At 41.7% G+C, this 24008-nt stretch overlaps 1 protein-coding gene across 1 annotated transcript in view; it reads left to right on the top strand.

The window, feature by feature from the left end:
- The first annotated feature begins 3556 nt into the window (after positions 1 to 3556).
- Positions 3557 to 24008, top strand: part of LOC113409451 (dynein heavy chain 6, axonemal-like) — a 184948-nt gene continuing 164496 nt past the window's right edge. Inside the window, exons 1-12 of the mRNA XM_026663373.1 lie at positions 3557 to 3619; positions 4489 to 4739; positions 6877 to 7144; positions 7391 to 7525; positions 7614 to 7731; positions 10121 to 10265; positions 11487 to 11655; positions 12733 to 12849; positions 13922 to 14122; positions 14617 to 14737; positions 20905 to 21056; positions 21683 to 21835. Coding sequence (XP_026519158.1) covers positions 3572 to 3619; positions 4489 to 4739; positions 6877 to 7144; positions 7391 to 7525; positions 7614 to 7731; positions 10121 to 10265; positions 11487 to 11655; positions 12733 to 12849; positions 13922 to 14122; positions 14617 to 14737; positions 20905 to 21056; positions 21683 to 21835 — 1878 coding nt within the window. The 5' untranslated portion in view covers positions 3557 to 3571. The remainder of the gene's footprint in view (positions 3620 to 4488; positions 4740 to 6876; positions 7145 to 7390; positions 7526 to 7613; positions 7732 to 10120; positions 10266 to 11486; positions 11656 to 12732; positions 12850 to 13921; positions 14123 to 14616; positions 14738 to 20904; positions 21057 to 21682; positions 21836 to 24008) is intronic.

Here is a 24008-nt window from a genome sequence, read left to right as displayed (position 1 = left end):
GTATAATGCTACAGGTGTGCATGGTGCTTCATTTGTGTAATCCCCATACCAGGTTGGTGGTAAATCCTGCGTTTCAAGAGGATCATACCTTCCCTCTTCCTCCTCTGCTCTATTTGAACAAAGAAGAGAAGTTTCCAGTACTTGCAGAAGAGAAAGTTAAGGTGGAATTCCTGGCTTCCTCTACCCTGATATAACGCTGTCCTCGGGAGCCAAAAAAATCTTACCGCGTTATAGGTGAAACTGCGTTATAGGTGAAACTGCGTTATATCAAACTTGCTTTGTTCTGCCGGAGTGTTCAGCCCCCCCTCCCCCCCCCCGGAGCGTTGCTTTACCACGTTATATCCGAATTCGTGTTATATCAGGTCGCGTTATATTGGGGTAGCGGTGTATTCCCAGCAGGAAATGAACACCTGCCAATGTTAATACAGTTTTCTTTAATGAAAGCTAATGTATTGGGGGGGGGGGGAGGGGTGGAGAAAAAATTCCTACCACTACTAGAGGTGAAGAATTTGAATTTTTTCCAAGATAGGACATCTCTTGTTATAGTGAAACTGATTTATAAATTGCTATGTATTTCTCCTGAAGGGTAATAGTGCAGAATTGAAATCCGACTCTTCTTCTCCCTTAGTTTTAACTTTTAAAATAAATTTGTAGGGTTGCCAGTTCTTGTGCTGTCTCCACTCTGGTAAAATCCATGGAAAACAGAACAATTTGAATTTGCGTAGGACTGGGGTTCTTAACTGTGTTATATTTGCAGTACCAAAACTATAGACACTTTTCTCTTTCCACCTCATTTCTTTTGTGTCCATATTTCAGATGTCTTGAAGCTGGCTAGGTGGAGTGCTGGAAGTGGGACAAAGGCTGTGGTCTGAGGGAGTGAAAAGAATGCTGTTTGCTTTATGCGGTCCTCCTCACATCTCCACAGAACTGATGGGTGGGGAGGAGGTTACACCAAAAAACATAGTGCCCCTGAATGCATAGAGCCCTGCAAATCTGCGGATATCCGCTTTATATCTGTGGACCATGTTTGTGGATCGCAGATCAGATGCGGATACAAATTTTGTATCTGCACAGGGCTCTGTGAATGCATTCCAGCTCTATTCAGTTCCCTCCGGGCTCTTGGCAGCCACAGCTCCTGCTGCAAGGGAGTTTGAGTGAGTTAATATCAATTAGCTACCGGTGATGACTCATTAATTTATTTATGTAATCCCTGCTGAGGTTTGGGTAGGAGAGAAGTATCATGTTGCCATGGCCTCAGTCTTGTTCCTCCTCTTGTCCAACACCTCCCCACCATCAGATCCTAATATCTGTGGACCTGCCAAGGGTGGTCTTCTGGTGGACCAGGAGATAAATAATGTAGGAGTGGCGGTCTGCCCCTCAACCCCCCTGCCCTTGATCTTCTTGAGGAGGAAAGGGGAGGCTCTTAATAGTTACATAATTTAATTAGAATAATTCCAAGAGTCCTATACAAATGTATCTGACTGATAAAGAAGAGGAAAGATTTGGAGAGGAAGAAAATTGTAAAATTAGAGGTACACGTAGCCCCTCCACTTTCTAACAACTCTCCCTTTTCCTCCTGAAACTATTGGATATGTCTTTCAGCTAAACACATTCTCAAAATGCTTTGACGCTCACTCACCGCTGTTGTATGTAATGTAACAACCAGGTTAGTATCTGCCCTATTATTTTAATATAGTTTGTTGCAATCATTTTTCTTTTTTTTTTTGAGATAGTTGGTTAATATCTGGGCATTTTAAATTCTACAACAAAATGGATGTAGATTTGTAATACCCTCCTTTGTTTTACTTTAAAAATTATGTATGTTTCATTTTTAGGTAACTATGTCTAAGAAGCTGTTGTTGCCTTCTTTAACTACATCATCATCCACTGTAAATGGCAGAAACAATGAATGTACAAGTGCAGAACTTCCTGCTTCAATCACTAATACTAGTAAGCTGAGGGAAAGACTAGTTTGTATGGCTCCAAAACAGATAGCAGGAAATCCTCAAGGTCTTAAATTCATACATAGCACAAAATCGCAAGAAAGAACAAGAAAGAGACAGCAAGCCATAAAACTGGAACCTTTGGTATGTTTAAGAGAAATATGATTTTTAAACTGATCTGTAAATGGGAGCTATTATATTTACAGTATAATAAAATTTTGTCCCATAGTCATTAACTGTAGTAAGATGTATATGCCAATTCTTCTAAAAAACTAGAAATGCAGGGCCAGATCCTCAGCTGATGCAAACTTGTAGCTTAACTGAAGTCACTGGCACTATAGTGATTTACACCAGCTGAGGATCTGGCCTGCAGTTTTTCATATATGTAATATTAAGTAATACATGAAGCACAACAGCTTTCTTTAGTTTTTTTTTTTTAAAGAACATCTTCAACTAATTAAAATGCTGATTAGCAAAGGTATTTTCAGTCCAAGTTTATATGCTGAGAGGAAGAACCAGAACACCAGAAAAACCTGATTTCCACACAGTCCCCATTTGGTGTTGCAGGCAGAGGAACATTGTGACATCATAGGTAACTCTCCCAGTCATCACTCACTCACTCCAGTTCAATTGCATACTTTAACCCCATTGTTTGAGTCAGCAAATGAAACTGCAGGTCAGGACTGAGGTGCTTTGACTGAGTTGGTGGGCACAGGGGGCTCAGGATTGGAATAGCAGGTCTGCTTCCGGTCAGGAGCTCTATAAGTTGAATAGGCATGAGGCTGCAGATTTGTTTCATGGCTCCCTCCACACTATACCTGGCTCAGGCAAGATCATTGACGTTTGCCCAGTCATCAGTTCTAGTTCATCTAAACGGTGCCCATTTGGGGCTGCAGTGAAACTCTTCTGCCTACAGCAGGAAACAGGCAGTCAAGGGGAGAGATGACCAACACAGGCAGCAGTTTTAGGGTTAGGGTTTAAAGGTACAGTTAGGGATACTGGAGAATATGAATGCTGACTGGCTAAGTTACTTCTCATGTCACAGTGGTACTACTCAGGCTCCTCTGCCTGCAGCACCAAATTGATACTGTCAAGGTAGGGTGACCAGACAGCAAGTGTGAAAAATCGGGACCGGGGTGGGGGGTAATAGGAGCCTATATAAGAAAAAGACCCAAAAATCGGGACTGTCCCTATAAAATCGGGACATCTGGTCACCCTATGTCAAGGGGAAGTTGTTACTGATATGAAATTGATAAAACAATGAAGAGGAGGAGTGGTTTAGGCGAATTAACAATACATTTTAGCTTTAGTGTCAGTATCCTGTAACATTGCACATTCAGGGATAGAAACTACGTTCCTGCCATTCCTACCACCTGCCAGCTCAGCAGCGAAGCATGCAACTCTCTGATATAAGACTATGCAATTTTACTTTTGTATTCCTTTCCTTCAAATTAATCATTAACTTCCTCTATTTTTTGTATTGTTTTTCCTCCCCCAAGCCTGTGCTAAAGGTATATCAGCATCATAAACAGCCTGAATACATATATCAAAAGAACAGAGAGCATTTATTAGCTTGTGGATTACTACAGCCTTTTCCCTCAGCAGATAAAAGAAAATGGTCTGCTTCCATGGAACCGATGGTATCCTATGCTCCTTTAGCTGAGCTTCCAGAGCATGTAAGAGAAAAGCAGATCTTGAATAGTGACCCTAATCATTAACTGTTATGGACCCCCACTCCTGTACTTCTCATTCTGTTGAAATCAGTGGAGTTTCTGTGTAAGGAAGGAGTGCAGCCTTTTAACATGAGATAATTACATTGGCCCAGGTTGATCCTTTCAGAGAAATCTGTGGGAGATAGCCTCAGGGAGAGTGAGACAAGTTTTCCTTTGAAGGGACTGAGACCCTATGGAGTTTGAAAAGGTGAAGGCTCCCAACCCCACAGGTCTCCAGGGACGACACCTCTGCTCTTCCCTCCCCCATCCCCTTCCAGAACCTACAAAGATAGGAGCTGCCTGCCTTTAGCCGTGGAAATCTGTCTGACCCACAAGGAGCAGTGTCATGGAGCTTGGCCAGTCCCATGTTATGACTCCACAGCCCTTCATTGTACTTTTGAGATTACTTGAAAACTCAAGAAAGGGTGATCACTTTTGGCCAGTCTTCATCAGGATGAAAAGAACCGGTATATAGAACAGTGCTAGTAAGGTAGAGGCAACAAACTCTGACGCAGGCTTTAAGAATGAGAAAAAATACTTGTATTTCTTCTGTTCATGGCTTTGCCCTTACAAGCATCTTTATTGAGAGCTATATCCGACAATAGCCTGGATATTCCTTTTCTTAATGGATTGCTTCCTTCTTTTCTTTCCCCCCAAATTCATTTCCCTGGGCTCTGATTTTATATTTAAATATTAATTTTGCAATTGCTAATATCCTTGAATTAAGAAAGTTATAAAAGAGCATTGTCATGACATAAGGATATTTTGCCATGTCTGATGTATTTTTTCTGTAAACTGATATCTAATTTTGCTTTTATTTTAAGGTACAGCAGCAAAGCCCCAGTAAGGTACTAACTCCTACTCCTCCCAAACAGCTCCGTACTGCTCTAAAGCCAAGTGCCTGTAAACCTTCCGCCTCTCCACCTTCTTATGTTTTTAATGAAACAGAAGATGTAATTAAAGCTAACATTACAGATCCTCTGAAAATCATTAAAATAATATGTGAAAACAAAAATCTTGGATTCCTGTACATGACTCCAGCAGTTCCTAAGTCATCCATTAAATACGATACTTTTAATTTGAAGTGAGTTATTTTTTTCAAGCTGTTTATTCAGATTATGCATCGAAACTTATTGTTAAAGTTTATAACGAGCAGTGTTGATGTATTATACATCTACTTTTTAATGCTGGCTAATTGTCTTGTGTTTAATTTTCCCCTTTATATTTTACCATTTAATTATTTAAAAATAGTTGATATTGGAACTGTTACTTCTTAAGAAAATTGCTTAATATTTTTAATATAACTATAATTGGATATAAAAAGAAAGTAGGACTATATTCTTTAGAGGTTATCAATATAGCATGAAGTGTGCTAGATAAAGAGATGAGCACCTGTTTCAGGAGTTTTGTCAAGCACAAGGCCAAGAAGTGCATATCTTAATGACAATCTGGCTGCAGAGTATGAGTGATGTATTGGTCCAGATCCTCAGCTGGGGTAAATTGGTATATACCTGCTGAGGATCTAGTCCTTTATCTGGTACCAGTAATATGGTAGATACAAGGAAACCATTAAGGACGAGAACAGCCAACTTGCCACAAATAGTATCTCCTGTTAATCATAGAGAGGGTACTTCCTCCAGTAAAGCTAATAAAGACACCATGAGTTGGAAGAAATTTCAAGAGGTGCCAGATCATCTGACTAAAGGCAGAAAGATTGAGACAAACAAGCAAAAACAGAGTCAGAAGGAGATAGATAAAACAATAGAGGAGAAAGTTGGGTCAAACCACTGTGCTAATGGTAATATTTTAATTTCTGGATTCTTTGGCTCCTTGTGCTAACGTTACTATGGAGTAGGGTGACCAGATGTCCCGATTTTATAGGGACAGTCCCGATGTTTGAGGCTTTTTCTTATATAGAAGCCTATTACCCCCGTCCCGATTTTTCACACTTGCTGTCTGGTCACCCTACTATGGAGGCAGGCCACTGTACCTCAGGTGTGATGGGAGAGCTTTATATTACTCTGCAGAAATCCTTTTGGCTGATTTTAAAGAATGCTATTGAAAAACTTGGAAAAGGAGTCGTGTGCAGTTCTTCTCAGTAGGATGGTGGCTGTGATGCTGAATCTGAACTGAAACATTGATGGATTGCCCTTTGATACTCTGGTCTGAAACTAAATGATGCTGCAACATCCCTAACCTCTCACCAGAAGTTGGGAATTAAAAAAAACAAAGAACTCACTAACCTGTGTGCTGCCTAGAGAATTGATGCTAAATTAAGCAAATGTTCTAATTCCAGTTTCAGATCACTGAATCCACAGAATTCTGAGCATGTAAGAATGTACTGAACACAATGTCCATGTGACAAAATCATCTTGGGGCCATATCAAAACATGTCCAGACCAACTGGCAACATTTGTGTAACTCTTTAGATGCCATACTCACTGCTGACCTAGGTCTTGGACCATCCATCCCATAAATAAATGCATCGTGAGTGTGCGTTGAAAATGTGATGTTACTGTGGCATTCACAATGTTGTTGAGGCCTTTCTGTGAGGAAATGAACGTCTCTTGAGTAATGAGTGAATGATGTTGCACTGTTAGTGGCTAAGTGATCATTGGGCTTGGGAAAAGACTAGTGTTAAAGCCAGAGACTACAGAGCTTGCTATCCAGCCAAACCTCTAGGGCATAATTCATCTCCCACTACAGAAGTGGGATTGTGGAGGATGAAATCGACCTCCCTTGTCAGTCTGAAGGCAGGGTACAAGACTGAAGACTAGACGATTTATGGCTACTTTTCCAGGACTCGGTCCTGCGAGGTGTTGAGCATGCTTTTCCAATCCAGAAAAGCACTTTCGTATGTACTTATTTTAAGCATGTGCATAGCCCCATTAAAGTAAAAGGGACTATTCAGTTGATCAAAGTTAAGCTCCCATGCTGATTAGTGATGTCATAAGTGCTGCAGCCTTAGCTGCTGCTCTCTCTTTGCCTCTTGGAGAGTTACCCCAGTTTTAAAGTGATGTTACAGTGGAGAATCAGGCCCTAAAAGTGGGAGCTGAAAAGACAACTGAGAACAGATTTTTGGCTCCTGCTGCAGCTTGTGGCACAACGCAGTCACAAAGCCATCTTAATGGGCCTACCTCCTTAGGTTTTTTTATAGATTTTACTGGAGATCAGTGAATTCATTTGTATCCTATTAAAATCAACTTTGCATTTATTTTTAGAATTGTAAACTATGACTGCATCAACAAAAATGACTACTACACCATTAGCCAGAAAGCAGTTATCCACACATGTGATGGAGAAGTTGAATTCATGCAGCTAGATCGCTGGGAGCAGGAATATCTGTATCACAAAACATTTACTAAGATTCCCATATTTGCTATCTTTTGCAAACTGAAGTCATTTACAGAGTGGAGGAAAAATGTCCGTGCCAAGAAAATCAGTGCGTGCCGTAAAGCTTTGCAGGAGAACTTGTTCATCGTTAATGCTGTACGTATTTGCTAATGATGATATTTCTGAAGGAAGCAGAAAGCTAATGTCATTGCTAAAATAGGGATGTGTCCTCTCAAATGGAGTTCTGGCCTAACGTATTTTCAGCTAGTAGGAATCCCGTACTGTGTTACCAAACATAAAATCAGATTTCTAATGTGATTTCCAAAAAGTCGTAAATCTAAGCCTTTGTTTGGATTTTAATTTGTAAATATCTCTTGATAAACTATTCTTATTATTTGGCAGTCCTTGCGGCCTGCAGTGCTTAATGTTCAAGAAATGTGTTACCGAATCAGTGACATGGGGCTTTGTCGTATTGAGAAAGGTTACACGTACACCCTGGAGGAATTTAGAAGCACTCAGTTCAAACAACTGGATGAGGTGAGCTGTTTTCATTGGTTCCAAGTTCCTGACATGTTCTTTTAGAGATTAGGTTTACATGGTTCTTTATGCGTACTATCATTTTCAGGTGGCAAGCCGTCTAGCAGAGTTCAGGGAGCTAGCGAAAGAAGTTGTTAGAAGTGCTTGTCGAACTGCCCTGCTTGAATCTGGATTCACTCCTGATGATTATTTTTATGGATCAGGCAGTGCAGGTATGAAAAGAAACTAAACATTTAGGAAATGACTGCAGGACATGTGGATCTTTACTGTGCATTTTGTCCTATATGCCAGGCCACTGAACTGTTTCTTGAATTAGTCTAGTATTTTCCCCTTAATCTGGTAGGCATGGTGTTACAATTTTGAATATGTATTCTATTGTGGAAAAGGTGCATCTTTTAGGATTCTCTTCTTCCATGTCTATTTATAGTCCATTTGATAATAAATAATGTCTAACAATTCCCATAAGAGGCCATCTCAAAAACTATAATGTTAGCATCTAGCTTTGACTGTTTGGGTTAGGCCTCCATAAACAATTGATTCATAGATTCTTATGATTCATAGATTCTAGGACTGGAAGGGACCTCGAGAGGTCATCGAGTCCAGTCCACTGCCCTCATGGCAGGACCAAATACTGTCTAGACCATTCCTGATAGACATTTATCTAACCTACTCTTAAATATCTCCAGAGATGGAGATTCCACAACCTCCCTAGGCAATTTATTCCAGTGTTTAACCACCCTGACAGTTAGGAACTTTTTCCTAATGTCCAACCTAAACCTCCCTTGCTGCAGTTTAAGCCCATTGCTTCTTGTTCTATCCTTAGAGGCTAAGGTGAACAAGTTTTCTCCCTCCTCCTTATGACACCCTTTTAGATACCTGAAAACTGCTATCATGTCCCCTCTCAGTCTTCTCTTTTCCAGAACTTGCGTTCTGCTCAAAATGAGGAGGAACACGGGCTCATTCTGATCTCCAGTGGCAGGAAGTTCTATAGCTGAACCTTAACCCCGTGAGCCTGAGTCGGCTGACTTTGGCCAGCCACGGCCATGCCACGGGTCTTTTGTTCCAGTGTAAATATACCCTGAGTGCGCTGTACCACTAAAATATGTGCTTAATTGTAGCATATGAGTAGTCCCATTGAAGTCAATAGGGCTACGGACATGCTTAAATACTTTACTGGATTGGGGCCTAAATCAAGAAGAGAACCGTAGCAATCAGTCATATACATATTTTCCAATTTGACCTCCATTAGATCCCAGTATGTAAACTGATAAAGGTGCACTCAGGATTTTATTAATAGGCTCATAAGTTTTAAACCCAAATGTGTGAGTAATTTTTTAAAAAGCAAAAACTATTTTAAAAGGACTACTTGTTTAAATGCTATGCATATTGCCAAAACCTCAGCTGATGCAAATCAGTGTAGCTCCATTGGCTTCCACAGCATTATACTGGTTTACACCAGTTAAGGATCTTGCCCATACTGTAAAATATTTTTTGTAAAAAAATTTTGTTTACTTGTCTATAATGTATATATTTTAAATTATTTAATTAGAAAAGAATAAGAAGTCTGAAGTATTTGTTGAAATGCTCTCCATTTGCTGCTGCTGACATTGCTACTTCAGGATGTTTAAGGGATGTTCTTTGGCTTGTTACTGTAAGATTTTAAATTTAGTAGTGGGGTATGGCAGTTGATTGGATCTACTTGCTATCTTCTGCTCCTCATTACTTCTGGAGCTGCTTGGGCCCAGTTGTCATAGAGCTACCCAGAAATCTGCAGTGTACATTTAAATATTTATGTTCGCTATACCTTGTTTGTGTTACCTAAACTGACGGAACTGGGGGAGAAATACAGGTTTCCAGAAGCCAGTGTAGATGTCTTTGGCCTCTAAAGAGTCATTTGAGATCCATGTGGATATTTGAGGATCTACAGCAGGGGTTCTCAACCTTTTTCTTTCTGAGTCTCCCCCCTCTCTCCCCCCTCACATGCTATAAAAACTCCACAGCCCACCTGTGGCACAACAACTGGTTTTCTGCATATAAAAGCCAGGGCCCTTGTTAAGGGGTAGCAAGCAGGGCAATTGTCCGGGGCCCCACACCACAGGGGGCACCACAAAGCTAAATTGCTCAGGCTTCTGCTTCAGTCCGAGGTTGAAGGGCTCAGGAATCTGGGCTTCAACTTCGTGCGGTGTGGCTTCAGCTATCTGTCCTGGGCCCCAGCGAGTCTAACGCTGGTCCTGCTTGGCAGCCCCCCTGAAACCTGCTCGCAGTCCCCCAGAGGGCCCCGGACCCATGGTTGAGAACCACTGATCTACAGGGTTTGGGAATTGAGCTCTCTGCTTTCTCTGCAGGGGTTGGGATGAAGGGGGGATTTCCTATGAACCCTTCCATCAGAGAATTTCTGCGCAGTTTCCCTGGTGGAGTTTCTTGGGTACTGTGCTGTATTTTTCCTCCCCCCGCCCCCCAAAATGCCCTTTGCTTTTGACTCAACTCAGACTGAATTGTTTTAGTGATAGTTTTATGTAACTGTAGAATTTTCAGTTACACATGTCGTTGTACTTGCAATATTTCCATTAACTTGTTTGCATATCTTCCATACAGAACAGGTAACTATGGTAACTGGATTAGCTGCTTCAAGTCTCCTTGTTATTCCTCATTATGAAAGAGAACTTTATGGAGAAACAGCTGAGAAAATGACCTACACAGAACAGGCCAACAAAAGGTCTCATTGTAGAAGGTTAACATGGTTAGTGTCTGGTGTTTGTAGCAAAAGCTGTTCTTATGCTTTCTTCTCACATAATCTCATAATAGTTAAAATTATACAATGCAGTGTTCCTTACAAACAATGCATTAGTATATGTTGGACTGATCATAAGCAAATAATAACTGCATACCAGATCAAGTCCATCAGTTCTTCTAATATATGGAAGGACCAAGTATCAAATGCTTCAGTGCATGTTGTTGGTGCTTAATAAATAACATCTCAAATAATATAATCATAAGAGCCAGATTTAAAAAAAAGGCAAAAAACCTCACAAGGCACCCAGCCAGTATTGCAGTGCTGTAAATAGGATGGGGAGTGGAAATCTGTCCTGATTCCTACAGGCAATCATCTTAGGTTTTACTTTTACAATCAAATTCTAGAGTTGCCTGACAAAACTATCGGTTTTTGTAAATGCCACTTTTAGCATTTATGTCAGTGCTGTTCGGTGACTCAGCTAATAAGGGCTGATCCTTGAGAAAAAGTTAAGATGTCTTAAGAAGTTAATAAAAAGCCCAGTTATACTGCCTGACTTTGAGAGATTCCTATTTTTTGTTATGGCAGAACATCCCTGCAGTTGAGGCTCTGTTGCTGAATTCACATAATAAAATTTGTTTCTTGAAGTAACATTCCATTTTTCTAGATGAAACCAAGTTCTCACTTATGTAAATACTGCTGGACCAGGTTTGCCAGTACATTCCATCAGCTTTCCGCTAGTGTGGCGATACAAAACCTAAACCCAGAGCAGCACAAAGCAGCTCCAATGCACTGGTGAATCTGGCTCACTCATCTTTGTCATAAGCTGTTTCGAGTTTGATATGAAATGTGAAGTAATTCAGAGTTTGGTCTATTATTTGTTCTGAAAGTCTATCACAAAACCATCTCTCAAAGTTCTTTTCTTCTGTATATTTATGCATGCTGTGCATATTAGAGTAAAGATATTTTTCTGCTTTCTGTTGGAGAATTGTTGGCCCAAATCCTGAAATCCTTACTCATTTTTTACTCTGTCTTTACACAGGCAAAAAAGTTCCAGTAAGGTTAATAGGAATTTTGCCTGAGTAAGGAATGAGTGAGGACTTTAGGAATCAGCTCTTTGAAAGTATAATATACGGTACACTTTTCCATAAAAATCAAACGCTCTTATCACAGAGACTTGTATTCACAGAAAGTGACAAAGTATTGCGCTTCCTTCTTCTGTCCCTCAAGCTTTATCCGTCTTGCTGACTACCTAATAGTGAACACTATGCATGTCCTGGCAGTAAAATCAGTCACTACTCTTTTGAACTACCTTTCTGATAAGTTGAAAAGGACACCTGCTGCAGATGTCATACAGAAGTGGAATACAGAGGAAAAAATTGAAGTCTCTGAAAAAAAGGTAATTGTGTTTCAATGAAAACTGAGGCCAAGTTTTTTAAAAATGAGTGCATAAAATCCCTTTCGTCCATAATGAGGCATATAAATAAATGGCGTGATTTCAAAAGTGCTGAGTACTCAGCAAGACCAATGACTGCAATCTTAGCCTACATGTAGCATAGTTTTCTGTTTATAGGTTGGTTTAAAAATGAAGCTTAGAGGAAATTTTTGTTAGGAAAGTTTAAATTCTTGCATTATTCTCATTAATAGGTGAATCTATGCTGATTATCATTTTCTTAGAAAGAGCTTCAACTTCCATTGTCCTGCAAAAGTTACTGTTAGTAAAGTAGTGCACTGTTACGTGTAATCTATGGCTGCTATAGTATTTACAGTGCAGTAAAGAAACAAAAATTACACGTTTGTAATCCTACTTTCCCTCCCCATCCCATTTGCAAGCAATATGTGCCAAACTGGCCTTTGCAAAGAAACTTATATTTAAATTCCTAGAACTGGAAAAATTCCTGTATATCTGAATTGAGATCTCAGACTTTAAATGGGATTTCTCTTCTTCCAGACTTTTTCTTTAGTGCCCCGTTTACCCTTTAATATATTCACAAATTCTCGGCCTTTGATATGGTACCAAGGAGCAAAAGCATGCACTTACATGTATATATGGAGGCAAATTTCTGATCTGTAGCAAGGGGTGCAAAAATTGCTGCTATCTGACAAGGGCTTGATTCTGATCTTGCTTACCACAGTTTTACACTGATGTAATTCTATTGACTTTGACAGAGTTAATCTTTATTTATACCCAATTTAATTGAGATCAGAAGAATCTGTCTTTGCAAGCTTGTTCACAAAGAGTTTAAGGCCTGGTTTGGCTCCCGTTGAAGTAATGGAAATTTTGCCTTTGATTTCAGTGAATCCAGGATTGGCCCCTGACATTTATTTGTTGTATCAGACTTTTTCATTCTTCTTTTGTCTGCTTAAAAGAAATGTGCAGGGTCATAGAGAAAAAGTGATGTTTATTTTTCAACCAAGATTTTTAAAAATTTCCTGATCTTTTGAAATTTGTATTGTTTTGGTTTCATTGTTTCAGGCTGTGTCAGGGACTGCAGGGCAGGATGAAGAAGAATCATTTTTGCCCATGTTTCTTACAGAGTTAATTTTGGAGATCCATGCATTGTTGTTTGCACCATCTTTGGATGACTTCCAGGTCTGTTGTAAGAAAGTATCAATTTATCTTTTCCTTGCATGTTTTAATCAGTTTCACTGAACAGAAATGTCAGGATTGTGGGCCAGATTCACTGGTATGCCCTGCTTGTTTTTATGGAGTCCAGAGACACAAAGCAGCTGCAAATCTTGTTTTGCTGCCTGGTCACTAGAGTGGTGCAAAATAGCTATAGCATCCTAGTGAATCCATCCCTGTATGTTTGGGATCCACAGCTCTCTCGCTATGAAAATGGAACTGATTATGTGCTTTGGATCTCAAAGATACCTGTATGCATTAGGGATTCATCCCACACTCACAGGTGACATCCTCACATTTGTACATACTCTCTACCTGATTGTCTCCCCCTGCTACCCTTTGGAATACAGACCGCTGCCTAATACAGTAGCCACTCAGGGTATGTCTACACTGCAGCTGGGAGTGAGCCTCCCAGCCCAGGTAGACAAACGTGGGCTTGTGGAGCTCACAATAGTGCACTAAAAAAGAGCTGTGTGAACACTGCAGCACTGGCAGAGGCTTGGATCCCGTGGGTAGGATGGGCTTGAACTTGGGTGGCTAGCCCAGGTCTCTGCAAGTGCCTCAACCTGCACATAGCTATTTTTAATGCAGTAGCACAAGCCGGCTACTGCATTAAACTGTCTACCTGGGCTAACTGAGTCTGCATAGCTTTCGTCAGCTCTTCCTCCACATCCAATGGTGCAACAGTGATATTCTGCATCAGCTGTCGGTGGGAACAAGCTCTTCTCTACAAGCAGAGTGTCTTCTGGCTCCTACTGTATCTTTTGTAGTGGGGAATGATGGTTTCCTCTGGGTTCTCCCTGTTTGCTCTTCCTATGAGGCTCCATCTAGTATCTTATCTGGCAAGAGCAGTATTTAGCAGGTTGCCTCTCCACTACTCCCCATTCCTGCTGGTCTGGAAGTGAGACATATTGATAGTCTGCCGTAGACCTTTGCATACATATGAATGCACTATATTTTGGAAATGTTTCACACCTAATTTGTTTCACAATTCAGAAGGATTCAAAGGGTGTTAATGATGTTTTCTGTTGTCTAACAGGAAGGTATTGCAGATATTATTAATCAGTTTCAGGCAACTGTGTTGTCTGTTGCTAATCTTGTACCTGATCAATACTTTGATGCCTTTACTCGTCCTATTATTAATAACAAAACTGAAGAAAAGACTTGTGGTGAAGGACCAAGTTTATCAACCATGTTTAAAGATGATAAGCATTTGCAAGCTATCATCCAGCAAATAAAGGTATCAAACAGTTTCAATTTCAGATTTGATTTTTTTTGTTAAACATTAATTAATCAATACCACTGTGTGCCATGTCTCTTCTGAAGGTACTGCCCCTAGGGATGGCTAAGGCTGATACAACAGGACCGTTTGCATGCCGTTTCAGCAATCTTTGCTGAAACTGGGCTAATAGACACCAGTTATGTTCATGGGCACCTGTCCACAAGGAAAATGGACTGACACTACCAAATATTTTCAACCAGGTCACCAAACTGACCTTAGATGGCAATGAATTTGATTCACCATTGATCTGAGTTAGATGCAGACTGGCGACCTAGAGATAAAAGACCACTATTCCATTACCAATCCACTGAACCTTACAGTTCCTCCAGAAATTTTCTTTTAAAGTACCAAAAAAGAAGAGTCAATGTATCATGTAGAATTGTTTTCATTTCTTCTATTAGTTTGCTCCAAGCAAATTCTTATGTACAATGACTTTTTTGTGTAACATTTAGGAAACTGTGTATTCAGCATTTGAAGCAGCCAACTTATATGCAGACACTTTTGAACAGTTTCGGTTATTTTTCAAAGAAAATGAAAGTCTTGATTTGGAAGCTCTGAAGCAGCAGGAACATGGTGAGTTGTCTTTTTCTCTAATTTTTAACTAAGATTCTTGCAAATAGTAATATTTCATTGTTTGCTTTCTGTGTTATTGCAGCAAATATCTGTGGTATTTACTCTTGATTTGGTTATAAATGTTCTCTAAACCAATTTCCAGCGGAGTAGTGCATTAGTCATGGGTTCAAATATTTATTTACTCTCACACAAAATAATCTGTGACTATGTGTGCACACAAGATAACAATGGAATGAACTCCATTTGTATCTGCAACAGTGGAAAAAGCTGTACTTAAGCCCCGATCCTGCAACTGGATCTGCACAGGTGGCCTCTGTGGAATCCTTTTTAAGTCAGTGCTGTTCCATGCAGGGGTCTGTGTGCATCTGATTGTGGGATCTGAGCCTTAGTTTGCACCTTTTGACTTCTTATCTGTTCTGCCAGGACTACTCTGAATATCGATAGGCACAAAACTGTTTTTACTCCGCTCCCATTTTCTTCTCTGCTCTTCTGTGCCAGCAGTGAAAGGGGTTGTCAGGGATAGGCACATATGAGCCCCTCTGAATTTTGAATTCTTTCTCAAGTGATTGTCTACATGCATTCCACTGATAGTGAGCATGCACCCCATGCATGTGAGATCAGCTTCTTTTGGCCAACAGTGGGCCCCTTGCCATCTTTGTGCCTCCTGTAGTAGGGTCCTTGGTGGGCTAGGTGGCCTAGGGTTAGGGTCCACTCAGTCATGGGATAGTGGTAGGCGAGCGTGGGCCCATCCACACCACCTGACTCTGACCCAGGGCCCTAGGAGTGTCAGCAGCATTGACCCCTGGAGCAGGGAGTGGAGCTTCTGAGTTACCCTCCCTGGGTCACTTCCTACCACTGCTCCTTCTGCTTCTGGCCCCAAATAAAGAAAAATCAAAAGGAAACCAAACCATCAGCCCCAACTGGGCTCAGCATACAGTCCTGGTGCTTCAGGGAGGCATCTCTAGCCCCTTTTGGCAGGAAGCTGCAGGGTAGGTCTGTATTCCTCCCCAACCTCCCACCTTGTGAGACAGTTGCTCCCTTTTCAACCCTGCCTCCAGTTGGAGCATGCGCTGCAGGATTGGAGGGGCAGGGCTAGATGGGCCCAGTACTGTCCTTTAACGCCTCCCATCCCAGTGTGTTGTGTATATACCCCATCATGCACAACAAGGCATAAAGTGCTAAGTGGGCCAAACCATCCTTCAGTTCCTTGTTACCACCTTTGGCAGTCAGATGAACACCTGCAGTGTCCTCCTGCTTCTCTGCTCCTCACTAGCATTTGTTAGGCTAGGTCTACACTACGGGGGGGGGAGTCGACCTAAGACACGCAACTTCTGCTATGTGAATAGCGTAGCGGAAGTTGCGTATTTTAGGTCGACTTACCTGGCTGTGAGGATGGCGGCGAGTCGACCGCTGCCGCTCCCCCGTCGACTCCAGTCCGCTTCTCGCTGTGGTGGAGTTCCGGAGTCGACGGCAGAGCGATCAGGGATCGATTTTATCGCGTCTACACTAGACACGATAAATCGATCCCCGATAGATCGATCACTACCCGCCGATCCGGCGGGTAGTGAAGATGCACCCTTAGTAGGTAATCTTATTCCTTAGTTAGTTGTTACTTCATACAGTTAGTTCTTTGCCTGTTAGCTATAAAACTTTGTATATAGAAAAAATAAATATATCTTAGTTAGTTTAAAGGGCAGGTCTACGTGGAGGGGGAGGGGGGAAACCAGCAGTAGCTCGTGCACACTGGCTACTTGCACCAGCTGCCTGCATGGACGCTCGTACTGCACATGAAAAGTGTCTTTGTGCACAGTAGCTTGATGCACTTTGGGCATGTGTTAAACTAAACTGCCCAAGAGCACTCTTAATGCACATTAGGAATGTTTGTATGGGGTGTTAGTGCAGAGTAGCTAGTGTGCTTTTAATTGGCACCCTAGCTTACTGCACACTGATTTCCCCATGTAGACAAGCCCTTAGTCTTTAAACTAGACAACCCCCAGCCCTGTTCAGGGGCTCTAGCAAAATGGCAGAAGTGAAATCTATGGGTTCAAAACCTTCCCCTTGTGCAGAACTTCAGTGCCACTTAATGATGGGAACACTTGGTGCCTATTTTGCCTACAGGAAGACATTCCACATTTCACTCCTCCAAGTATACTCAGAAAACTTGTTTCTCTCCCAGTGCTCAAGGCAAGCCTCCTTGGACACTGAGAACAAGGATGTAGCTAGACCACAGTCCTCTGGTTAGCTCCTCGGACCCTCTCTGGGAGTAACTGTTGAGCTGAAATTCCACCCTGAGTTCTTGGCCTACATCAACTAAGGAGACCCCAGTCACCTGCCTCCATTCTGGTGCTGACGTCCTCTGACAAACGCAGAAAGGAGCACTGTTCCAAAGACAGGCCAGGATACAGGGCCCCTTCTCTGGTGCACCAGACTTCTGACTCATCTCAGGCTCAACCATTCAAGGGCAACCATTCAAGGGGGAGGGAGAGCTCAGTGGTTTAAGCATTGGCCTGCTAAACCCAGGGTTGTGAGTTCAGTCCTTGAGGGGGGCCACTTAGGGATCTGGGGCAAAATCAGTACTTGGTCCTGCTAGTGAAGGTAGGGGCTGGACTCAATGACCTTTAAGGTCCCTTCCAGTTCTAGGAGATAGGATATCTCCACTAATTTTTTTTTTTTTAAACTTTGAAAAGGGCCCCTCTGGCACTAAGTACTGGATACTAAGAGAGTTACAGCAGTATACACTAAGCCTGCAGATCGCGTTTCTCTCAGTACCTGTTCTTCAGCCCCAACCTCAATACCCCGCATCTCGGTACCGAGAGCACTTCCATACTGGTCGCCTTGGAACCATGTTCCATATTACCCAGTGCATCAGTACCTGCTGTCTTGGTTCCCAGAGCTTATACAGTAATGAGAGATTTAACTGTGGGCCTTGTACCAGAGGTTGAGGGTGATGATATCTAAGCAACCATCTTCTGAGCTGTTGGTAGAGCCAGTAAAGGAAGTATCTCCAGTACCAATTTAATCCCTTCAGGGGGTAATCATGATTGTACAGCCCTCCTCCTCATCCCTGTCTGGACATAATAGAGAGTAAATTCTTATTCACCCTTCTTACCCCGCTTTGTAGCAGAATTGAGGTCAGGAGGGGACTCTAGGGAGGGTTCTATAAGGGACAATAGGAATTGACCTGGACTCACAGTGCACATCCCTCCTTGTACCCTCCTATACGTTCCCTATTCCAGTACTCGTATCCCAATCCTAGCCCTACTGCATGCCCTGTAGTGTGCGGTGTGTTCACACAAGTGTGCATCATCTGCCCCTTCCACAGTTCCTCTCCCCAAAGAAGCAATATAGACTATCCCAGGTAGGTCAACTAGTGCAATCTCAGATCCTGGAAAGGCAGGAGGAGGAAAGCAAAGAAGAGTATTGAATGCAAGGGGAAGCACAACTGGTCCCCATGGCAATCTGCTCATTCTTCACTGATGAGACAGTAAATTCATCTGCGCTTGCCATAGTGGATAATTTTAAGGTGTCTCAGGACCTCATCAAATGCATTACAGAGACACTGGATATACCACTAAAAGTGGTGCAGGAGAAATCTCACAAGCTCCTGGAAATCTTGCAGCCTTCCATGCCCAACAGGCTCTGCATGCCAATAAACGAAGGACCGTTAAAGCCTGCAAAGGACCTATAGCATACACCAGCATCAATACTGACCACATCCAAGTGAGAAGACAGAAGGTACCAAGTCTCTTCCATAGGATTTTTAAATACCTTTATTCCCAGCTGCACTGGGATCAGTTGTAGTAGTTGCACTACAGAAAATGTCAAAAAACCAGGGACCTCCCAAATTCACACCTAGAAAGAAGGGCCGGAAGAAACTCAGCCTCTTCAATTGCAAATTCGTCTGTCATCCTCCCTGGCTTATTACCAAGTATTACCTCATTTCCGAGTATGATTACATGAACTGGGGATAAGCTGTCTCAGTTTGTGGACAAGCTACCACAGGACTACTGAGGAGAACAAAACCCATCACGATTGAGGGACAGCTGATGGCTCACACTTTCCTGCAAGCTGCAGTGGATGTATCTGATGCTGCAACATGTATTATGGTCACATAAGTGGCAATAAGAAGGTCTTCCTAGCTCCTGTCCCTGTCCAGGGATGTCAAAACTGTAATCAAAGCCCTTCTTTTTGAGTGTAATGAACTTTTTAATTCTAAAATGGACAAAGTCCTCCATTCATAAACGGAGCCAGGGTGACTCTGTATGGTTGGGTCTGTGTGTTCCTGTCCCAAGAGAGGAAGCAAAAAGACAACAAACTTATTTCAGGCAGCATCCCTCTGCCCAGTATCATTACCAAGCCCAGAAGCCCTCAGAGCCACTGAGAAAGAAGAAGAGGTTCCAGTGATGACAGCCCTGAGCCATCCGCTGCTGCACAGTCTGGACACACACTAGACAGAGGCTGGAGAGAGAATCTGCTGGACACTTGCCCACCCAACAACTGTGAGAGTGCCTTGCTGCCTTCTGCTGGATTTAAAAAAATCTTCACTGTTCAACAGCGATGTCACGAGAGGGGAAAGTATGAGAAAACTACCGTGTCTTTAAAAATTACTTTAGCCTTCTCTGGGACCACAAGCACTAATAGCCATACAATTAGGATTAAGCCTATTATTACATGGTGTCACTACAGCCAAGAGTTAAGGTTGTGTCCTTAGGTTAAAGGTGCCTGAACTGTGCCTTTCCATTCCTCAATGTGCCAATTTCTTTGACGTTTAACCTTAACTCCGAATTTCCTAGTTTTTGTAATGTTTGGGTTTTTTTGTGATAATTATAACATCCCTATAATGTGTGTTACCCTAAATTACTTCTATGTGATCTCAACTTTAACTCCAAGTTAGTGTGGTTCTTTGTCTGAGAATAATAATAAATAATAAGACAGTTAAGGCAAAGAAAGAAATGGAAGTTTCACATCTACCCTTGAGAGACACTCAGTGGTCTAATGCAGTGGTTCTCACCCAGGGATACATGTACCCTTGGGGGTACTCTGAGATCTTCCAGGGGGGATATCAACCCATCTAGAGATTTGCCTAGTTTTACAACAGGCTACATAAAAAGAACTAACGAAGTCCGTACAAACTAAAATTTTGTACAAACAATGGCTTGTTTATACTGCTCTATATACTATACACTGAAATGTAAGTACAATATTTATATTCCAATTGATTTATTTTATAACTATATAGTAAAAATGAGAAAGTCAGCCACTTGTCAGTAACAGTGTTCTGTGACACTTCTGTATTTTTACTTCTGATTTTATAAGCAAGTAGTTTTTAAGTGAGGTAAAACTTGGGGGTATGCAAAACAAATCAGACTCCTGAAAGGGGTACAGTAGTCTGGAAAGGTTGAGAGCCACTGATCTAATGCCTTAAAATCCTTCCAACATCCAGACCTCAAAAGGATCCATCTACCCAGGGTGCATGCTCTTCTGATGTTTCAAGCTGACATTTGTGGTTTCAGAAGTGTTGATGCCAAAAGGAGCTCTGATACAGTACTGTCTCATAGAGCGGTGGCCCTGGTGTACAGTCAGATAGTGCTTTGGCATTTTGAGTATTTCAGTATTTCTCCGGTGTGCTAGGCAGGTACTGATGTTTACCTACACCATGCAAGGGCCACTGCCTCCAGCAACAGCGCACCTTTGTCCCTCCAGTAGATGGTTTCTTCCCTCGGCCCTGGCACAGCCTCTCCCTACCCACTGCCCTTTCATAAACCAGAGTAGGTCCCCATTCCCTTTATGTTTATTTACTCAGTGAGGACAAGTGTCATGCCTTTAAAAAGAAAAAGTTAATCAAACTTTATAGAACTTAAATTTCAAAAGGCTTGGTTTTAGCTTTGGGCGAAGGTTGTTTTATCCAAATTGAATGGTCTGTGTCTATCTCTTAAAATTGAACCTTAGAGTTGAAACACTGACACATAGCTCTGTCTGTAGTTTCAGTACATTGTTCTATTGAATAGCAGATGTTTGCATTGGTTTCTGTTTAGATGATCAGAGTTCTAGATATGTTTCGTTCTGTTTACAACTCTGTAATACAATTGTGCATACACTTTTGATAAAGCATTTTTCAGACAAAGTGTCAGTTATTATTTTTAGTTTGACACTGTCATAATACACAGGTGTCGATTTCTTTGCGGAACAACTGGAGAAATATCACAGAGAACACAAAGATGCTTTGGCTATAAAGCAGAAAAGAAATTTAGGCTTGTTGCTTATAGATGCTAGAAAACTGAAAGAAAAATTAATACCATCACCAAAGCGCTGCTTGGAGGTAAGTCTACAGGCAATATAGCAAGAATTTATTCCATTTCAGTTTTGCTAAGGTCAGTGACTGCCCAGTGATGCAACTGGACAAGCTGGCCAGTTCCTTTTGTTTAAAGTTCTACTGTTATTTATATTCTAGTATAAAAAATGTTATGACATCTCCAGCAATATCCTGGGTTCATCCTGTTTTTAAACTCAGTTCATACACTAATTTCACAGGTACATTGCAACATCCTTTAAGATGTACTGCGAAATATTACAATGTGGTATCTTGGTTGTAAAGTGGAGTATCTTGCCATGAGCACACAGTGCCAGTGCTTTGGGATCTGTACTGGCTGCCTGTTTGTTATAGGATCAAGTTTAAAATGATCTGCTCTGAAAAAGGCCTAATTGGCCTGGCACCTCCCTAACTGAGAGAGTTCACCTCTCCCTATGACCTACTGCCACAGTTGAGATCAGTGGAGGCTCTCGAGCTGGAGCTCCGTTGGTTAAAAAGAAAGGAGCATTCTCCATGAGGGCTCTTCATCTTTAGAACTCACTGCCATCCAGGCCAAATTAGCATGAATTTATTGACCTTTCACCTCTAGCTTTAAGAATATTTTACACAATCTAGTATTTCCCTTTGCTTTCTAGGTCATTAATGATATGCTTCCAGTTATTGGGAAGAAAAAAGTGACTGACATTATAGCTGAGGCACAAGATGCCAAATTTAAACTTGAGTTTCTCCCATCCACAACTACAGAATATGTGAATAGCCTGATATTCCTTGATGAAATTCAGGAACGAGTAAGTACATTCTGTCTTTCAGGAGATGGGGGGGAGGGGCCACTGCCTTAGGAATCTGAGAGTATATTTTATATATGTAGTTTATTGAAAAAGGTGGGTAAGGAAGACCATGTGTTCACATGCTGCAGACCCCCACAAAAGTAAAAAATAAAGTTTGTACATTATCATTTCTCAATGGAACATCACTAGAAATTATAAGACTGGATCAGAGTTAATATCAAACTCGTGTTATATTTTTTTGCTTATACGCAGTCAGTTCATTAGTCAGGAATGGACTACTGAGCTGACCACTCCCATCACAGAGATGTCTCATATCACATCACAGAGACAGCACAGTGGTGAGGAGTTTGGGTGCCACATTTTCCTCTTTATAAAATTGGGAACTGTGTCTCAAGCCCAGTGTTATGGTAGAAGCAGCTCAAGAAGAGAAGAGCTCTCTCTGCTCAGTTTGATGTTGAATGGCTTTGGTCACTGGCTATGTCTGGAGTTCTTTTCCCTCCTCCTCACTCCTCTCCTGGCAGGCTCATGATGCACAGAGCTTAGTGGAGGATGTGACTAGAGAAAACAAGCATAGCAGGGACACTATCTATGAGTATCCTTCTCCTCTAGCAGTGGGGTACTATCTGGCAGCCCCTCCAGCTTCTGAGACTGATGATTTTCTGTGCTGACACTGCATAGTGGTAACTCTTACATGTAGAGCCTTTTCAGATGCTCCTCTTGTCAATGGCCAAGGTCCTTGGATAACTAGTTCACCTTCCCAGGTTCAGTCCCTTAGCCTTTAAAAAGGTGGTGCAAGATCAGAAATCTGACACAGGAAAGGTCTCTAACAGAAGTCCTAGTTAGCAGGATCAAGTTGATATGCCTCCCTTTTAGGCTTGGGTGCACAAATAGAATTTCACTTGTGCCATGGGAAGTATTAGTACACAGTACAGGAAGAGGAACCTAATGATATCAGCTGCTTCTGTGCAGGGTATGATCAACGGCCAGGCCAATTGGCTTAGTCATCAGATACTCTCACCTAGACAGTGAGGGTGTTGAACAGCAAATGCTTCAGTTGGTCTTCCTGGAGTGGGTGAATCCACAGATTGACTCAAATGGCAACAAAAGTGGTATCTCTTCTGCTCCAGGGAATGGGAAAGCAAGGCATGGAAGATAGATGCCTTCTCCTTTAGTCTGTCCTTGTTAGTGTTTATGGTCATCAAAGACATCCTGGTGCCAGGAACACATGTGCTGCCATGACCAAGGCATAGTTTAATTGACAGCCTAAAACTTGGAAGAATTAATTGTGAATTTGGTCATCCCAACAAGCTGGAGAATGTTCTCCTTCAGACTATGGGAGACTCTACTTCCAAGATTTGTTACCATATCTTCAGAACCTGATGTATTGTATGCAACATGGCCTCAGTGCTAAATCAGTTTCAGCCAAGACCTATATTTGGTTTTTGTTCAATCAATACATTAAGAATCCAAGTGGCTGTATTAGGAGCTCTCATGATTCCTTCAGAAGAGAGATGCTAATTTCTCATCCTCCTGTGCTCAGATTTACGTATGCTGTGACAAAAATCTGTCCTTCTATCCAAACACCCATTGGCAGTCAGAAGTTGTTCTTGGATTAGCTGATGCAACAGTCATTTGAACTGTGGAATACAACCTCAGTGTTTTTTCCTCTTCATTTAAAGTAGCTTTTCTTATACCAGTCACCTCTGTGAGAAGGAACAGGATTTTGATGTCTGATTAGTCATGGCAACGTGGTCCTACAGACAATCTTGGAATTCCTTTCTAAAGTTGTCCCTTATCAACTGCACCAAGAGATTTCTTTTTCATCCTTTTTGTACAAATCTTTCTTACCTCACTGAGATAAGATGGCAGCTTCTGGACATGTTGTTAGTTGTTTCAGGGTCAGAAGTATTGGAAGTTGTCTGCTAGGCTTGTGATGCAGTTTACCAAGCATATGTAGGGGGAAGCTGTGATATTAGAAATCCTTGGCAGTGAGCTGCCACTGCATGCTCATGGGTGGTGTGGCCAAACCAATAGTCCATTCCAGACTAGAGGATTTCCTTTTATGAGGAGACAACTTCACAGGTAAGGACAAAGCTGCCTGTTTTCATTTTAAAAATGTTTCTAATTACTGCCAGCTGAAAAATGTGTTCTTATTGCATTCACAGGTGGTGAC

The sequence above is a fragment of the Terrapene carolina genome, unplaced genomic scaffold (assembly GCF_002925995.2).
Source record: "Terrapene carolina triunguis isolate 2854851 unplaced genomic scaffold, T_m_triunguis-2.0 Scaffold33392, whole genome shotgun sequence".
Classification (NCBI taxonomy): domain Eukaryota; kingdom Metazoa; phylum Chordata; order Testudines; family Emydidae; genus Terrapene; species Terrapene triunguis.
The sequence above is the reverse complement of the archived record's forward strand: the minus strand, read 5'-3'. Positions and strand labels throughout refer to the sequence as shown.